The sequence below is a fragment of the Lepidochelys olivacea genome, assembly GCF_965140295.1.
Source record: "Lepidochelys olivacea isolate rLepOli2 genome assembly, chromosome: 6".
NCBI lineage: Eukaryota > Metazoa > Chordata > Testudines > Cheloniidae > Lepidochelys > Lepidochelys olivacea.
The window spans coordinates 115780294-115799585 of NC_140416.1; the positions used below are offsets into that span (position 1 = coordinate 115780294).

Here is a 19292-nt window from a genome sequence, read left to right on the forward strand (position 1 = left end):
GGAAGAGGCAGGACAGGGGTGGGGCCTCATGGAAGGGATGGAGTGGGGGTGGGGCCGGGGCAGAGGGGCGGGGCTTTTGTATCTTTATATGAAAAAGTGTCAGTGATGCGGCCCTCAGGCCAATGTACTAGTCCTCATGTGGCCCTCGTGGTGATTTGAGCTTGAGACCCCTGGTCTACAGTTTGAGGGAGCTGCTTGGCTTCCGATTACATTCCTAAACACCCTGGTGTCTTACTGAATTAGGCCCCTCCTGAAACCTGACCCTCTTTCACCAATTCCACTCACCATGCTACTATTTGCAGTTACACGAAGATTACTTAAAGTAACATGTTTGAAAGCTTACTGTGATGACTATGATTAGAGAGCTCCTTGATTCTTTGCCCCTGCCCTGGCGCCAGCATGGGGCAGAACAGCTTGGGGGTGAATCTAATTTGCACCAGCTGGTGTGCCGAGGTGCCTGTTGTAATTAGTGAAATAAAAATGTCATCAGTTTAATCCCCCTTCACCTTGTTCTGACATGAAATAGGTCATATTACACTTCGTTCTTTCTTGGGTGATTAGCGTCTACTGTATCACACTTCGCACTCTGTCTCAGGCTTACATAAGATTCCTGGTAATGTATGAAAGTACAACTTTAATCTGGTTTAGAACTGGTTTTTGATTAGCTGGCACTCACACACCTAAGAAGGTATCCTTTCCAGGACATAAATTGTCCGAAGCATTTAAGAGCACTGATCTAGCACTTCAAATACTGCTCTTGAATTTCCACTGCTTTGGACCACCATCTTTTTTTTTCCTTTTAAATTGTTTTGAGAGATTTCCAAGCCCAAGAGAACCTTCAATGAGAAAAGTGATCATCTCTGGCCGGAGCCTATGGATTTCATAGCACAATCCTTCCTCAGGAGATGGATTTTGTTTTTAGTGTGCTTTTAGGAATATTATGGATGTGCTGACAATGTTGCAAACCGTATTATCTGCTTTATATCCCACAGAAGCCTTCCACATCAATTTCCAGAGTTTTGTTACTAGATTACTGCCCTTTATAGAGTTGTTGCTATGGTGCTGCATTTATTTAAGCCGGTGTTTCTCAAATCATTAATTACTTATGTTAGGTATTTATATGGTGTTCCCTGCATTAACAGAGTATCTGACTGAGCATGTCAAAGTCTTTAATGTACCTACCTTCACAATGCTGCTGCAAGGTAAGGAAGTAACTGAGGCACTGATAGGCTTAATGCCTGGGCCCAGGTTACACAAGAAGATTGTGGTGGAGCAAGGACTGGAATTTAGGTCTTCTAAATCCTAGGTGAGTGCCTTAACCCCTGGACTACCCTTCCACTCCCTACAGCAGTGCCAAGCAGCTCCGATGTGGTAGGTGCTGTATGCACATAAAGTAAAAGACAGTCCATGCCACCAAGATTTTACAATCTCAATGAACAAAGGAAGGGTTATTATTCCCATTTTACAGGTAGAGACCTGAGGTGCACAGAGACTGAGTTGTCCATGGTCACACAGCAGTATGTAGCAGAGGTGGGAACTGAAGCCAGATTTCCTGAGTCCCATGCCAGAGCTTTAATCACAACATCATTCTTCCTCACACTGTTTGTTGAGACCTCTCCAAAGCGGGTCTCCAGGCAGGTGAGGGATTTTCCATTGTAAACATTAAAAAATGAGAATTTTCTAGTGATCCCCTTGGGAAAGTCAACATTACCTACAGTTAGTAGATAGGACTATCTGAGATACCGCAGATATTTCCTGCTTCGCTCACACAGAAGTAACATGGTATCTGATGGTACATGCTGAGCACAGTATCGCTTCTGTTATGGAAGATGAGCATGTGCTACAATCATGTAGTCTAAGAGGGAGCATGCATGCTGCTTGCCGGCCTGATTGTTGAATCAGTTAGGGGATATAAGCAGCAGGTGAACACGTTAGCACTGCAGTACTTACCCTTCACCCCAAGGTAATGAAAGGATCCTTGCTACTCCACTCATCCACTTGCCTTCCAGTGTGTCTGCCCCCCTCGTTTTAACTTTTTTGAATGCTTTTTAACTCGGGTCTCCCACACTTCAGGAGAGTGCAGTATCCCCTGTCCTATAGCATAGCCTAGTGTAGGCCTTTCTCACTCACTCCTATGGAGGCTGTTACACTTTGCATACATAATTATACAGTCTCTGGGCCAGAGAGAGGGAGTGACCTTATAGCCAAGTGGGTAGGACACTCTCCTGCAGTGAGAGAAACCCAAGCTCAAATTCCTGCTCCAATTATTATTGAATTATATGTCAGGCAGAGGGGAGTCCTGAACGCAGGTCTCCCATATACTGGGATAAAACTTATACGTAGGCTTAGCAGAATTCAATTTTTATAACTTTGATGGATAATATCGATGGTTATTTTTAAGCCTTTTAAAGATTTTTTTTATTGATTTAATTTTTCACATTTGTGCAAAAATTATGGGTTTTAAGCTTGTTTTTAATTTTTATCAATTTAACTTTCACAGTTGTGGGAAATTATTGGGTGTGTCACACAATACTTCTTTAATGTCAGCAGACACTGAGATTCAACAAGAAAGCTTTATGACTGTTCAAACACAACTTCACATGTCACAACATACAAAAAGAAATCTCTTCAAACCAAAACTCTAATGAGTTCTCAAGCAGCATATTTCTTGCTTTGCCTATTGGAAATTTTAATTACAGATGGAAATATTTTTACATCAGTTTGTGGGCGTATGGTGAAATCAATGTTTACCGACAAAAATCTAACCCTTCCAAGCCCGCTTATAAGGAAGACACTAACTTCTTCTCCAATCCCCTCCCCACTCTGTAAATCTAGCCTCTTATAAACTCCCAGAAATAAAATGTTTTGTGTCGAATGAAATGTTTGTTCGACCTGATTCCCCTACATTTTTTTCCAGAATCTTCAAATTCAGTTAAATCTGAGCCAAAATATTAATTATTTTTTTCCATTTTTGGGAACTGCCAGGGAACTGAAACATCAGTTATTCACCCAACTCTATTTGCATCAATGATATCAACTATTAGTTTAAAGAACACATCAGGCTGGTGTGAGCTGGCATAAAGGACACAGGACACAAAAGCAAAGGAACTTACAGCTTTCAGGATCCCTACTGCATCCTGCTGAAGCCAGGTTGGATAAACAACTTCATCATTCAGAATGGCTTCAAAGAGGTCATCTTCATTCTCTGCTTCAAAAGGGGCATGGCCACATAGCATCTCATACAGCAGCACTCCCATAGCCCACCAGTCTACATCAGGACCATAGAGCATCTCCTGCAGAATCTACAATGGGGATGAGGAAAGGGATAAATATTACTCACTGGGCTTAACCATTGTTTTTCTAAGTGGGGGAGAAAATGGATTATGGAATATTAATGTGAACAAAACACATCACCGCATATTAACTAAGAGTATTCTCTTCTGTGCTTGCCATTCCTCCTTTCTCAGAGCCCCTCTGTGATGTACATGTCCAGCTGGCAACCCGTTGATTTACATCTCCAATAAACAAGGGGTCTGCTAGCTGTACTCACTTACCAGACATGCTTCGGAACAGACTCTTTAAAATAATGTGCTGAGCAGGAGCTGAAAAGTTTTTCAATCGAATTGTTCTAGAGAGGTGGATCAGCTGGGTCTGTGGCTTGAGCCTCTTCACTCCCCTTTGCCTCCCAGAAGGAAAGGCTTACATGGCTCCAAAAACACATTTCCAGCTCAAGGAGGGAAGGGGTGTGAGAGCAAAAGAAGGCATGAGTGTGAGGAGTGGGGCAGAGGAAGCATGACCACAGAGCATAAATCCAGCAGCGTAACGGAAGCACTTACAGGATCTGGCAGGATCTGGAGGGAAGGTGCTTCTTAAAGCTGTGTTTATTCATTTTAAAATTAGACAGATGAATGACGGGGGTGGGAGGGGGGGACAGACAGAGGCAGAGAAGGGAATTGGGGAACGAGGGAGACAGCAGCTTGCTTTCAGCCACACTGGGATGGTACCTGTGCCATTTGCTGTAACCAGCATTTTGGCAGCTACAGTCTGGCATCTATGTTTTTCAAGATGCATTTTCTTTTCCCCCAGGGGAGCTGATGCCCCTGTATCAGCCCATAACAATCTGAAGATTTGTTTAGTCTTCACTAGCCCATGGGGCTGTAAATCTCAGTGCGTTTCTGAGACCAAACTTTCCACCTGTCAGCCCCATAAGATGCAGCCAAATTAAGTGGAGATCTCATTCGTTGCTTTGAAACCAGACCTACTAACAGCTCAATGGATTTTCCAATGAAGAAGGGTTTCCTGTACCTCTGGAGCAATGTAGTCCGGTGTGCCACAAAACGTTGCTGTAGTAATTCCATTGCGAATCCCCTCTTTGCACATGCCAAAATCTGCCAACTTGCAGTGGCCCTCGTGATCCAGCAACACATTATCCAGCTTCAGATCCCTGCAACAACAACAACAATTATTACTGTTATTATTTCAATTGCTGCATAGTGGGAGCTGTACAAATCCAAACGAAGACACAGTCCGTACTCTCCAGAGCTTAAAATAAAACCTGGACAAACATGTATCGCTGGACCCAGCGGCCAACTGCACCATCATCTTTTGAAAAAACAAACGGTGTGCATGAATTTGGCACTTGTGGAAGGGAGGAACTAATAATGTTGGGCTGAGCCAGATTTAATGCGGTCAGGTTTTGTATGAACTTCCCCACGTGGCTTTCCTAAAGCACGACAAGTCTGGCCTGCAGAACACCCTGCTAATTCAGTTTTGAGATGCGTTCGAGCAGAGTGATAGTTCTACATACACAAAGGCCTAAATGTTCTTAGTTGCCCTGATTTCAGTGAGGTTGCACAGTGAGGTTGTATCCAAGAGGAGGATTTGCTGCCAAGAATCCTGTTATTATTTATGATTTCTTATCCCATCCCCACGTTATTGTCAAAATGTCCAGCGGCTGCACCCAATAGAATAGGAACATAGGAAATATGCACTTTCCAGTTCACCATCTATCGGGATGGAAGCCCGTAGTTTAAGCTAAGTCCAAGAAACAGAGAATCTAGACGATCAAGCAGTGTAGGAAGCTTGTCAGCAGCTTGACCTTGAGATGGCCCCAGAGAATATTCCACAGTCATAAGTGCAGTCAGGAGCATGGCCAGAGAGCACTGGAGCCATCTGCAGACCCAGGCAATGCTTTCCTGAAAATATACTCCAGCTCTTGGCATCTGGCCCCTTCAGCTGTCAGGCTTATCCTGCGCACACTCGCAGATGGGGGGGAAGCAACCACTGTCACAGAGCTGCCCCAGTGACGTTAACATCAACAGCAGGACGCCTGTGTACATGATAGGAATGGGCTCTGTTTCCTCTTCCTGGGTCTTGAGGAAAAGATATGTGACTTGGCCTCTCGAACATATTCTGCTTGCCAAGCATTCTGTCAGATACGTCAGTGCCTTCCTGGTGTGGTACAACCCAAACGTTCTGGTCTGGTCCCAGAGCAGACGCACTAGCTCTGAGCTGGACAGACATTCTGGGTATCTAATGTAGGTACTCATATGGCCCCGCATTGCCATGGCATCTGGGCACCTCACAGCACACCAAGGAGTTACAGCAGGGCTATTACCCCATTTTACCCAGGCACACAGAGACTAAGGCACAGGAAGCCTATGTCAGAGAAGGGACTAGAACCCAGGTTCCCGGCTAGCATTCTAACCATTGGGCTACCATTCTTCTCTACTACAGTGCCCTGAAAATGAGAAGGCCAGTTATCCCACTCTGTCTCAGAAGTCCTATAATCAGAACCACCACAGGAAACATCTCTTAAACTAGCGTTGAGACACCACAGAGTTTATTATTATTTCTATTACAGTGGAGCAATTGGCCTCACTGTGCTAGGCAACCGTGTTAGTAAGAGTCAGGTCCTGCCCCAAAGAGCTTACAAATAGACAAGAGAGTGGGAGAAAGGAAAAATAATTATCCCTATTTAGCTGTCGGGGAACTGTGGTGCAGAAAGATTAAGTCACTTGCCCAAGGTCACCAGAGCCAGGAATGAACCCTGATCTCCTGAGTTACACTACAGCGTTTGCTCTGGATGGGACGCAAGCCAGTAGCAGAGTTTTTCTTTTTAAAATGAAAAATGGTCATAAAGCCTTATGGGCCAAAACCAACCCTGGAAGGGATTAGGAGGACACAGAAACATATTACGTGTGTTGGGTCATGACAACCTTGCAGTGTGGTTTAAAGAGTGGTTTACAGTTAGAGTTCCTGGAATTCTGCTATGTGCTACTGGTACATCAGGAAACCTCTCCAAGCATAAAGGCAAGCCCTGTTTTCCAGAAATTTGCAGGAAAGTGGTTAAAACAGCAGATTATTCTTTATATCCAGTAAAATCCTTGTTGGTTCTAGGCAAGACTGGCTTGGGGGCCACTACAAATATGCAGGTGGGCAAGGCATTTTGATGAATAGGTGAATGCCTTGGAGATACCCCAAATAAAATCCAAGTGGTTGCAGATTCACTATTTACTACGTTTCTTGGAAACAGCTTGAATGGAAACTCTTTACTTAGGTTCAGGCAAGATAGATACATGAGAGAGGGAGGGAGAAACCAGGTACAGCCACAGTCCTTGAAGGCTTTAGTCCCTCTCAGAGGCTGTGAGGTTTAAGCAAGCTTCAGGCTTCATAGTAGAGCTGCAACACTGGGGCCTGTTTTGCCTGGAAGCCATGTCTAGCATCTCCACTGCCTCCCATCCAATGAGCTACAGCAGCCCTGGGCTCCCTGTTAACTGGGCAATACAATATGATCATTAGCGCACCAGTATGAAAGGAGCATTTGCAGGTGCAAGCTCATTGTGCCCCCTAAAGGAATCTCTGTTTGTGTAATTCCCATTAAATTTAAACCAGCTGCTGCCCACTCACGTTCTGGATGCAAGTACAGTTTTAACCACATCAAAGCAAAGCTCCAGCCTGGGGGCTTCTCAGGCTTCCATATCAATCCTGTTAATAACGTCTGTCCCACACTGCAACACAGTGGACATTTGCACCTACTGGCATCTTTTTAAGAGATGTGAAATCTAAAGCTCACATTTTATTATTTCATGTGGCCCAGAATGGGGTATTAATTGAGTGTTGCTTGGTCGCAAGATGCTCCAAGTTTGGCTCCTAATATAGGATATGCCCAAAAGGGTTTATTTCACTCTTCACTAACCCTGTCCGCAGTCAGTGGTTTTCTCAAGTGATGTCAATGGTATTAAATCTGTATACTTGCTGCTTTGCATTCACTGGTCCTACTGTTCTTTATGCCAAATGAACCAATGAGGTCAAATTAAAAAAACCAGGATTCTAAAGATTTACAAGGCGCTCTTCAGTTCAGCAGCAAGAACTCCAAGAAGCTGATGAAATTGGAAAGTAGCCCACTCACAAAGTCAGATTTACCTTAGATTCCCTTAACGCTTGCATTTTCCAGTCAACATTTTTAGTAGTGTCATGCAGCAATAAAGGGAGGGATATTTTGGAAGGTCATTATGCAGTTGTTATGCTGTTATTCTGAGGTCATGCAGTACTGATGCAATCATTTTGCAGGCAAACTCCTACTGGAATAAGGACTTTATGCATACGAAGGAATGAAGCACTTGTCTCTACATGTAGTTACAGTGTGTTAGTTTAACGCATCCTTTTATTTTAGACATGGAAGAAGTGACAAAAAGGGAGCTGTTCTAGCCTCTTGCATCAGAACACGTGCATTTGCTATGTTGGCAGTTGTGACGGGGCAAGGCCAGATGTCTACAGAAAAGTAGTGGGAGATAGATATATTAGCTCCAGGCTAAACAAATCCCTGGTACCAGGATAAGTGAAATGGCAGCTGCTCCAGGTCAATTAAGACACCTACGGCCAATTAAGAACTTTCCAGAAGGCAGGGAGAATGCTAGGTTGATTGGGACACTTGAAGCCAATCAGGGGCTGGCTGAAACTAGTTAAAAGCCTCCCAGTCAGTCAGGTGGGTGTGCATGTCAGGAGCTGTGGGAGGAAGTTGTGCTGTTGGAGAGACTGATAGTACACACCACATCAGGCACAAGGAAGGAGGCCCTGAGGTAAGGGTGAAGTGGAGCTTGAGGAAGTGAGGGCTGCTGTGGGGGAAGTAGCCCAGGGAATTGTACATGTCATGTTTCTAAAAGGTCAGCTACCATAGCTGAAACTATTAGGGTCCCTGGGCCGGAGTCTGGAGTAGAGGGTGGGCCTGGGCCCTCCCCCCTTTGCCCCCTGATTAATCACTGAGACTGGGAGACAACAGAGACCGTCCAAGGAAGGATAACTTCTCCTCACCTCCCTTGCTGGCTTATGATGAAAATGGCTCAGTAGACTGTGACCCTTGTCTCTAGAGAGAGAAGGGTTACATGGAGGGTCACAGTGAGCCTCTGAGGCTAGCGAAATCCGCCAGGAAATGCAGGACCCACGAAGGCAAGGACAGAGCTTTGTCACACAGTTTAAAGATCAAAATTTTTCCAGAAAAAATGTACAACTTGCCTGGTTCCCTCTGCAATATTTGCACATTTTGGCTTCCTCTGCACTATTGGGAATTTTGCCATGGTGCACATAGTGTCCAGAATAGCCTTTGGAGTTGATCCTGCTGAAATGTATCTTAAAAGGGCTTTCAGTTCATCACCTAAATCACTCGCATCAATATCTCGCATGTCATCATGTGTCAACACTGTCTCTAGTGCCCTGTATTGCTGGTGTAGGTCTTCTTCAGGTATAGTGAGGAGTTTTGGAATATCATACAACATCCCAAATATACTGCTGTGTTCCTTGAGCTGCATGAAATGTTCTTCAATTGTCTGTATTTAACAATCTAGCACCTGGTTAAAAATTCAACTTTGAATTGTTGTTTGGGGTCTCTTATGGGATTATGCTATGCCTCGTAAACAAAATGTCGTCTTCTTTGGTGACTCTTGTATTCTTGAATGGGTGGGAAAATAGCTTCAGTGTGAAGTTCCTCTGCTAAATTCTGAGCACTCTTCAGAACGTTTTGAAATCCCTCATCTGACCCGTAAGACCGTAGGTATGACTTTGGTTTGTCCAGTTGTTCCATTGCTCCAGATATATCAAGGTCAACACCTTGGAGTCTCTTGCTTACAACACTTATTTCAAACAGCATGTCATGTCTCAACACTAAGCCACACAGAAATTTGAAGTTATGTAAATTTCTGGTGATTCCATTTCCCTCTGCCACTGTTCTCCCACGAACAGTTCCTGTCATAGCATTATCCTCCATAATGGCAACTATGGCATCATCTATCTTCCGAATTTGGTGTTTGATGAGCTTTATCGCCTCCACTTGACTTTCCCATCGTGTGGCACTCGGTGGTTTCAGTGTCAGAGAGGATGTTCCCAGATGTTGCGGAGAAGAATACATAGATGCTTTGAATTACATTAAAAAATTCAGTAGCCTCACTAGAAACTGATGCTGCATCACTAATCACCAAGTTCAATGAATGAGAACTGCATGGGACAAAAAAAGCTCGAGGGTTTAACTCTCGGATCCGTGTCTGTACTCCTCTGTTCTTTCCTCTCATGTTGGCACCATTATCGTAGTCCTGACCTCTCATGTCAGGTATTGCAATTCCCATATCTTCCAGCTTTTTAAGAAGCACATTTGTCATAGCAGCTCCTGTGGTATCATAAATGTCAATACATTCTAGAAGATGCTCTCTGACTGTCACCATTGCAGGGACATTTTCACTAGGTTCTGTTGTTGTTACAAAACGCACCATTAAAGTAATTTGTTCCGTATGGCTGATGTCAGGTGTGCAGTCCAGAATAACAGAGTAATATCTTGCAGACTTCAGATCTGCCACAATCTTCTGTTTGACTTTTCTTGCCAGTAACTGTATGATCTCATTTTGAATTGTTTTTCCAAGGTAGTGGTGTGTGTACATTTCTTGGGTGGTGACTCTTCTTAGATGCTTCTGGAGTACAGCATCAAACTCAGCCATCAGCTCCACAATTTTAAGGAAGTTTCCATTGTTTGGCACATACAGCTGATCTGAAGTGTCAAGCAGTGCTAGGTTTTGGGTAGCAAACATTCTCACAATGGCAGTGAGCCTTTTCAGAACATTTTGCCAGCAAAGAGACTCTGATGCAATCTTCTCTTGATGCTGATCATCTATGGTGGACTTTAACCTTAGTCTCATCTCAAGCTCTTTCTACCTATGGAATGCTCTCTGGAGATTTGCTGCCTTCTCTAGGCATGCCAGATTTCTAGCCAGATTTTTCCAGTCCTTTGTTCCTGTAGAACCCAATGTGGCTGGAACATTAGACTGGAAGAGTTTGCAACAAAAATAGCATGCAGCATTCTGGGTTTTTGAGTACATAAGCCATAGCCTCTCCACTTTGTCACCATTGGGGATTTCACACCAGTAATGTGTTGGATGGAAACTTCTATTTTCTTTGTCTTTGGGGAACATGAAGTTTTTCACTTGCTGTGGCCCATGCAGTACAAGGAAGTCCCTCAGGCTACTGCTCAAGTGGGTCCACAGTCCTGGATCATCTAGACTTAAGGAAGTAAACTCAGCAGGAGCTGTTTCTTGCACCTCCACCACACTCTTCTCTGATCTACCCTTTTCTTCAGGAATGTGCATGGTTACATCCATTTGAGATGGAGATATGGATGCTGCAGTAGCTGCCAGGTCACCTGCACTCTAACTGGAAGATCAGGCATCTCCTCACCACTCACATCCTCACTGGGGCAGGAAGGCTCACTGTGAATATTTGTGTCTATGTATCTCAGGAGAGCTCCTTCCTGCTTAGATAGAAAAGCTTCCTTTGCTTTCTTTCTTTTTCTGAATGCTGCTCCAGAGAGGCTGTCAAGGTTCCTTCCCCACTCTGAACTCTAGGGTACAGATGTGGGGACCTGCATGAAAGACCCCCTAAACTTATTCTTACCAGCTTAGGTTAAAAATTTCCTCAAGGTAGAAACTTTGCCTTGTCCTTGAACCCTATGCTGCCACCACCAAGCGTGTTAAATGAAGAACAGGGAAAGAGCCCACTTGGAGACATCTTCCCCAAAAATATCCCCCCAAGCCCTACACCCCCTTTCCTGGGGAAGGCTTGATAAAAATCCTCACCAGTTTGTACAGGTGAACACAGACCCAAACCCTTGGATCTTAAGAACAATGAAAAATCAATCAGGGTCTTAAAAGAAGAATTTTAATTAAAGAAAAGGTAAAAGAATCACCTCTGTAAAAATCAGGATGGTAAATACCTTACAGGGTAATCAGGTTCAAAACATAGAGAATCCCTCTAGGCAAAACCTTAAGTTACAAAAAGACACAAAAACAGGAATATACATTTCATTCAGCACAGCTATTTTTACCAGCCATTAAACAAAAGGAAATCTAACGCATTTCTAGCTAGATTACTTACTAACTTTTTAGAGAGTTCTGAGCTGCATTCCTGATCTGTTCCCGGCAAAAGCATCACACAAATAGACAGACCCTTTGTTCCCCCCGCTCCAACTTTGAAAGTATCTTGTCTCCTCATTGGTCATTTGGGTCAGGTGCCAGCGAGGTTATTTTAGCTTCTTAACCCTTTACAGGTGAAAGGGTTTTGCCTCTGGCCAGGAGGGATTTTATAGCCCTGTATACAGAAGGGTGGGTACCCTTCCCTTTATATTTGACAGGGGCGTTTTCTTCTTTCACTCATGATTGTTGTTCTGTGCCAGCTATAGTGGCTCTCAACACTCAGTTGAAGGGGACAAATGAGCAGGCTCGTAGCAGGGCCTGAGTGAGGGAAGATATCACCATCTTAAGGGCCTAACTGGCTCCTACTACTTCAGTTGACTGCCTGTTCTCCTCAAGTGAGTTCAGGAAGCAGCAGGAAACAGGAAGCTCCCTGAGAAGCTGGGGTTAATCAGTCCAGGCTCCTGGGGGTGCTACAGAGGAACATAAGAGGCTCCTCCTCCTCTCTCTCCCTGCAGCTCCTGCTGCTTTCTGTTATTCCCTCTCACCTTTTCTCCTGCCTGCCTGTTATGTCTCTTGTGCCCTCCTTCCTCCAGCACAGCACTCCACCATCTCTGTGCATCTAGAGCAGAGAGAATACATATGCACCAGCAGCAGACACAATTTTCTACACTCTGGGTCCGAGTGGCGCCCCCCCCACAGTCTGGCACCTGAAGCGGCCGCCTCAGGTCACCTCATGGTAAGGCCAGCCCTGCTGAGCAGTACTTTACTCTGAGAGTGGTCACAGGGGCTACTTGCACTCCACTTGAATAGGAGGAGCAGAATCTGGCCTAATATTTGTACAGAGACCTCATCTTGTCTCACCCTGTGACACATCAAAGGGCTTGAGCCAAAGCCCACTGAGGTAAATGGAAAAACTCCCCTGGGCTTTGGATCAGGCCTCAAGTGATCCTTTACCTGATGGTATTTCATTAATGGTATTTGCAAACCCATAACTTGAAATCATGGAGAAATCATTATTGAGTAATCATTTTTTTGAGAGGAAAAATCTCACCTCTTCCAGATTTTTTCCAATAATAAGGCATGCACGTGGTCATGAATATTTTTATAACCAGGAATTACCTATCACACTGCATCATGAGAATGCTTTGCAAATTTCCAGAGCACCAGTAAAGCTGAGTAAGCATCAGCAAACAGTAGCAAATGGTGTCTAAGGAAGACTTCTGCACCTGTTACGCTGGAACGCAGATAGAAAAACCAGTCTGAGCTGCTGTTCTTTTGGTCAGGTGCCAGCGAGGTTATCTTAGCTTCTTAACCCTTTACAGGTGAAAGGGTTTTGCCTCTGGCCAGGAGGGATTTTATAGCACTGTATACAGAAGGGTGGGTACCCTTCCTTTTATATTTATGACAGGGGCGTTTTCTTCTTTCACTCATGACTGTTGTTCTGTGCCAGCAATTTTTGTCAATGTTACCACATCAGTAGGTTTAGAGAGAGATTGAAATCACAAATGGAAAACCAGGGTATTGATTTGTGAAAAAGGAAGCCACAAAATGGAGATGAGAAATAGATGCAACTGTTTTTAACATAAGAAAAACAGCTTGCAAGTTTCAGGTCTGCAAAATAAAAGACAGAATTATCACTATCTTTCAGCTTTGGATGCTTGCTATAAATCTACTGTTGTGGAACTTTAAAGACAAAATCAGTAGAGCCAGAACAATTCTGTCATGAGAAACAGTACATATGGTGTACACAGAGCTCAGAGAAGGAACACTTTCTTTTTGGCACAGAGACAAACGGAATACTGAAGGTGACACATTAGGCTGATTAGCTAAAGAAATCCAGTACCCATACTGCCATTTATGGCCACAGTATTCTTGCCTGGCCCAAGTTTAGAAGGTTGGAATTGTTACAGCTCTGTGCTTCCAGAACATGATCCCAAAACTTTGTCAAGATTTAACTTCAGCCTCCTCTGCTACTTTCCCTTATTTAAAATACGAAACAATGGATGTTGTACGTATGTGCACAGTCCTCCTGATCTTTGAAAATGAAGCATCAAAATAAAGCTTTCAGTTAGCGAAACGTTAGCTCACTAACCCCCAGTTTTCTAGATAAATGTTCTGTTTGTTGAGTGTGTGAAATTCTCTATCTAGTTTCCAAGTGGCTGTTAAAAGCCCCTGTAGTGTACGAGCAAATTTGGTTTCAGATCACTAGTGCACTGAATGTGATGGCTGGTCCAACGTAACTATGGAACATGGAATGGTTTGCAACTTTAAATACGATAAAACCAGAATGAAGTGAAGGACGAGCCTTCATGGGGTGTCATGGCTCCTGAAAAATAAACACAACTTAAAAAAAGGAGGAGTTAAATGTAATGATGTGCACATTAAACTTAATGTAAAGATTGTCAATGAAATGCCCTGTTTGTTGTAGTGATAGCAGACAGCCATTCTGAAATGCTTGCCAGACCTTAGGATAAAGGAATGAGGAACATTACTGTAAAGGCTCCAACCTAGACCTCCACATTTCTCCTGAATACTAGCATAGCAAATGGTAATTTAATATACAGTGAAGTCAGAGAGTCAAATCCAGACCTTGTATAAGTGAGTTTAACTCCATTAAAAACGTACACCAGCACTCATATAGAGCCAGATGCTGGCAGGTAGCTACTTGCTCTTGACAGAGTCTGGGTAGAGTTGTGGGGAGGGAGAGAAAGCCCTTTGGGAAGGACTGTCCCTCAGGAAACAGTCCCTGTGCAGCTCCTCCTGTGGGCACGGGGAGTGTGCACACTGCTCCATTCCATGGGATTGTACAGCCCGCTCCCCCATAGCACAGCCTGTCAGCTTCACAGGCCAGTGCTGGGAAAGAAGCAGGTGATAGGGGGAGAAGAGATCCATGGGATGGCCCCATCTTTTCTCCACCCCCTCTTTGATGTATCTTATGCCCTCAGGAATGTATGGGTTTGTGTTGGGAAAGAGAGGCGTGTGTGAGTGTGAGAGAGACACAAAGAGAGAAAAGGCTCCTTGCCTTCCATTCCCCTACTTGTGCACCTTTGCATAGTCCAGGGACCATCAGATTTATGTTGTTTTATGTACCCAATGGGATAAATCTCATTTAGCTTTAGAATTAGTTCCTGCTGTGTCTGTTGAGCTATATGAAACAGTATCTTCACATCTAGAAATATTATTATTCCACGTAATCTTAAAGACAACTAGCACTTCGAGCACACAGATAAGTTTTTGCAAGCTGTCTGTCCAGGCCATGCCAATGCTATTCACTTTTCAACAGATCTTGGACTAGAACACAGGAGCTCCTGGCTCTCAGTTTTGCCCTCACATCACTTGAAACTGCTGCCTTGTATCTTGTATCTGTATACACCTGCAATATAACTACACAACAGCACCTGTAAGACCCAGAAGGCTTGACTTCCCAGGATGGTGTTTACAAAGACGCAATGCCCAAGCGGCTGACTGCAGGAATAATACATGAAGGGATGCAAACACTGATCAGACTTTTCCTGCTTCAGAGACCTCTCTGCATTCATTTTAAAACCCTGCTTCACCATCTCAGCCCCGTTTAGACAGTCTAATTGCTCAGAAGAGCTTCCTAGGGAAGATAACTATTTTTAATATGGCTTCATTTTTACTGAGCCGAATGAGGCCTGATTCAGCTCCCAATTAAATTTGAGCTGGTAGGATAGAAAATACAGCCACTGACAAAACCTGGCACATCACAGTATATAATCACAAAGCTTCCTTGATGCTACTGGGCCTGAGAGATGCAGAACCAATGGGCAGCAGTGGGTGTTCTACACCTTTCAGGATTAAGTCCACCAATAAAAGCTGCACCCTTATTATACCAATGGCGGCTACTAGATGGTGTAACGACAGTTTCAAAAAGCGGCCTTAAAAGAACTGAACTACTCTGGTTTATGAAATTGGGCAGCAGAAAAACATTACTGCTGAAGCACAGATGCTGCTAGAGATTGCTACGTTAGGGCAACCCCAACGATCCATCCTTATGTACATACATAGCACTTTAGCACACATTTACTTGCTGCACTTTTTCATGGTAATCTCCTCAGGAAAGAGAAGGAAAGGAGTTACACTTGAGGCATTTCCCAGAATTCCAATGAAAATATTCTCTCATTTACTATGCAGAGGAAAGCGACAGAAAAAAGTCGTTATTTCAAGTTCATAGTATGTATGCTGTACACATCCTGTCTGGATCCTGAGCCACTGGACTGACAGCCTTGATCTGGAATTTGCTGGCCCAGGCAATGCCATTTACCTAACAGTGCTTCTATTTTATGCTTGCCAAAATAATTAAAAAAAACCAAACATTCCATCCTCGTGCCTGAAATCATCATAGTAGGTGCACGGTAAGCATCAGCCATAAATATACCAACAAGAGTAAGATGAAGATTCATGACTGATGGTGCCAAGAGAGAAAGAGGGCGAGAGATTAAGAAGCATTAGCCGGTTAGGTCACTGTGACCGAAATAGACCCACACTGAATCCTGGATAATAAAAATGAAATTAAAATGAAACAGCACTTGTGCCAGCTGTACATCTGGGAGTGATGAGGTGGATAAACTACCTGACAAGATGAATGATTAAGCCCAGTTATAACCAGTTGTTCAGTATCAATCCACAGCCCACCTAGTCGTTAGTATCTGCTTAAAGGGCCAGCCAGAGCTCTGTCCTGATAGAATTAGAGCTGATTTATTGAAAAGGATTCTGATTACACCGAGGGAGAGAGAAATGGCCCCTTTTTGCCTGAGCCTGTCATTTTGAAACTAGAGAATGGCTCAAGTCAAAGCAACTCTTTCTGCTGCCTGGTCACTAATCTCACAACTGCCTGTGAAATCTACCTTCCCCAGGTCCAGAGTAACAGACGGAATATTTCATTTCTGGAAGAAGCAGAAAACAGTTGGCAGAGTCAATCTGGATCATGTGTGCTGATTGCTGCTGGGAACAGCCCAGACAGTAAACTAACCTGTACCAATATTTGTAATGCCTAATAGGGTTTTGTGGGGAAGGAGAAAATCCTGAACTGAACCTAAATGTCTGGCCAAACAAACAGGTCTCTCCACACTCATATAATATACACCTGCAGTCCTCACTTCCCCAGCCCACTCAAATCAGTGCAAAGACTTCCATTGACCCTGGTGGGCTTGGATCAGGCCCTTAAACAAGAAAACCCAAACATTACTGAGGCTCTGATATACTTATAAAGACTTCAGAGAGACAAAGTGGGTGAGGTAATACTTTTATTGGACCAACATCTGTTGATGAAAGAGACAAGCATTCGAGAACAGAGCTCTTCATCAGACCTTCCTCAGAGCTAAAGAAAAGCTCTGTGTAAGCTCAAAAGCTTGTCTCTTTCAACAGAAGTTGGTCCAATAAAAGATATTATCTCACCCAACCTATTCTCTCTAACATCCTAGGATCAACAAACACTGCAAGCTCTCAAGGCTTCAGGCTGTTTGGTAGCACTTCCTCTGTTACCCCTTTCTATATAGAAGCAGGAAAGCAGATGGTAAATTATGAAATATTCTGGGTGCAGGGATTTTCAAACATATTCAGCTTTGGCCTGTTTCCACTGAAGCCAATGGGACTTTACTACTAACTTCAGTAGGTGCAGCGTCAGGCTAAACACTCAGTATTTCTGAAAATCCTCCCTCCCCTTTGTGTATAGCTTCTGTTTACATTAGGAAGAACAGGCTCCAGGACACATTCTCGCTGGCTACAGAGCAACACATTGGGGGCATAATGCACTTATGATACATCTACACAGCAAAACAAAACAACCAATCCCCTCCCCAGTAGCAAGTTTCAGAGCTTGGGTTAACCAATTCAGGGTTGTAGGGCTTGTGCTGTGAGGCTAAAACTAGCAGTGTAGACATTCGAGCTTGGGCTGGAGTTCAGGCTCCGAGACCTTCCCCCTTCGCTGAGTTTCCAAGCTGGGCTCCAGACCCAGCCCGACTGTCTCCACTGCGACCCTGTCACAAAAGCCCGAGTCCGTTGAGACTCGCTGCTGCTGTGTAGACACACAAATATTTTAAAATATTTACTGGGGGAACCGGTCTTCAGATCCAGTTACAATAAAAGCCAAGACCAGCATCGGCATTATTGGTACTCTCTCTTTTAAGACTCTGTAGAAGCTGTGGCTAAACAAAAAAAAACCAGACAAACTCCTCTGAGCTCTCTCTTGCCACAAAAATCGCTTAAAATCCATTTGTGAACTTAAATGGAGATATATTTGTCAGAGCATAGAAGATGGGATATTGTCCAACGTTTTAGCTTCTCCTTTAACATGGATTATTATTGCTATTCACTCATTAATGGTGATTCACTCCACCCCCACGTGAGTTGCAAGTATCCTGGCTTTTTATGGGTGGAACAAAGCAAGATGAAATTCACCCCACCCACCGCAGTGCCAGGACGCTGGGCTACTATGCAGCCCATCCTACATCTATAGGAATGCCTGCCCAGCTGCTCAGGCAGCCCGCACGTAGCTGGGCAACTGGCTTTGCGTCAGCCCTCCACACTTGAGGCAGATTTCACTCTGCTTGCCCAAAAATGCCACACAGACAAGAGATGCCAGTCCTGAAGAGCCTTGATTCTAAATGCCACACCTATGAAGCAAAGTAGCAATGTGGAATTGGCACCAAGGGGAAAGGTTACGTGACAAAGGTGGTTTGAACAACTGGCTGTTTTAGAAATAGATTAAATAGGTATAAATAAATAGGTGACTCATTCAATAAAACAAAGCTGTCTTGGCTGACCCTCCCTCCCCTTTGTAGGAATTGTAGTGGAGGTGGGTCTTGAAGCAGGACTCGATGAGGAGAGGATGGTGTATGGGGAATGTATGTCTTTACACTGACCATGATTTGTTCCTCTAGTAATAGGAACAGCAGATAGGGCCTATAAGGCAATACTGGGACTGGTGATTAACTGTGGTATGCAGTGAAGACGGGGATTTTGAAGGTACCATCCATGAGTAACATGCGCCTGCCTGACAGCTCATCCTGAGTCAATAATTGGAGGTTCGTCTACTAGGTTCACATTTTTTCCCCCTAGAACAGAGGTGGGCAAACTACGGCCCACGGGACCCTCCTGCCCGGCCCCTGAGCTCCTGGCCCGGAAGTCTAGCCCCCAGCCCCTCCCCCGCTGTTCCCCCTCCCCCGCAGCCTCAGCTCACTGCGCTGCCAGCGCCATGCTCTGGGCAGGGGGGCGGCGAGCTGCTGGGGCAGCGCAGCTGCAGAGCCCAGCACGTGGCTGGCTCCAGCCAGGCGGCACAGCTGTAGTGCCGCCAGCCACCGGTGCTCCAGGCAGCGCGATAAGGGGCGGGGGGGAGAGGGTTTGGATAGAGGGCAGGGGGTGGGGGTGTGGATAGGGGTCGGGGCGGTCAGAGGGCGGGGAACAGATGGGTTGAATGGGGGCAGGGGTCCCGGGGGGGCAGTCAGGGGTTCCGGGGGCAGTCAGAGGATGGGGGGGTGGATGGGGTAGGGGTCGCAGGGGGCAGATAGGGGGTGGAGAACGGGCCACACCCCTCTCCCCTAACCGGCCCTCCATACAATTTCCAAAATCCGATGAGGCCCTCAGGCCCTCAGTTTGCCCGCCCCTGCCCTAGAACTAGACCTTTTTGATTAACAGAGGGTAACAGTGAAGCTCTATCACTCACTCCTCACCAGACTGAAACTGAGGGTCTACTGTTCTCAGACTAGACTATTTAAAACCAAGGAAGACCTAAATTTCAGATGAATCCTTCTTCCATATAGCCCTCGGTTGAGGAGGTGCATTCAGGTATTTGCATTGTGAGTCACTTTTCTTCACTCCAAA

General features: G+C 44.8%; 1 protein-coding gene across 1 annotated transcript in view; it reads right to left on the minus strand.

Moving 5' to 3' along the window:
* PRKCH (protein kinase C eta) overlaps positions 1–19292 on the minus strand; it is a 172321-nt gene that overhangs the window by 23931 nt on the left and 129098 nt on the right. The window contains exons 11-12 of the mRNA XM_084632453.1: positions 4306–4444; positions 3114–3302 (exon numbers count right to left, since the gene is read on the minus strand). Coding sequence (XP_084488579.1) covers positions 3114–3302; positions 4306–4444 — 328 coding nt within the window. The remainder of the gene's footprint in view (positions 1–3113; positions 3303–4305; positions 4445–19292) is intronic.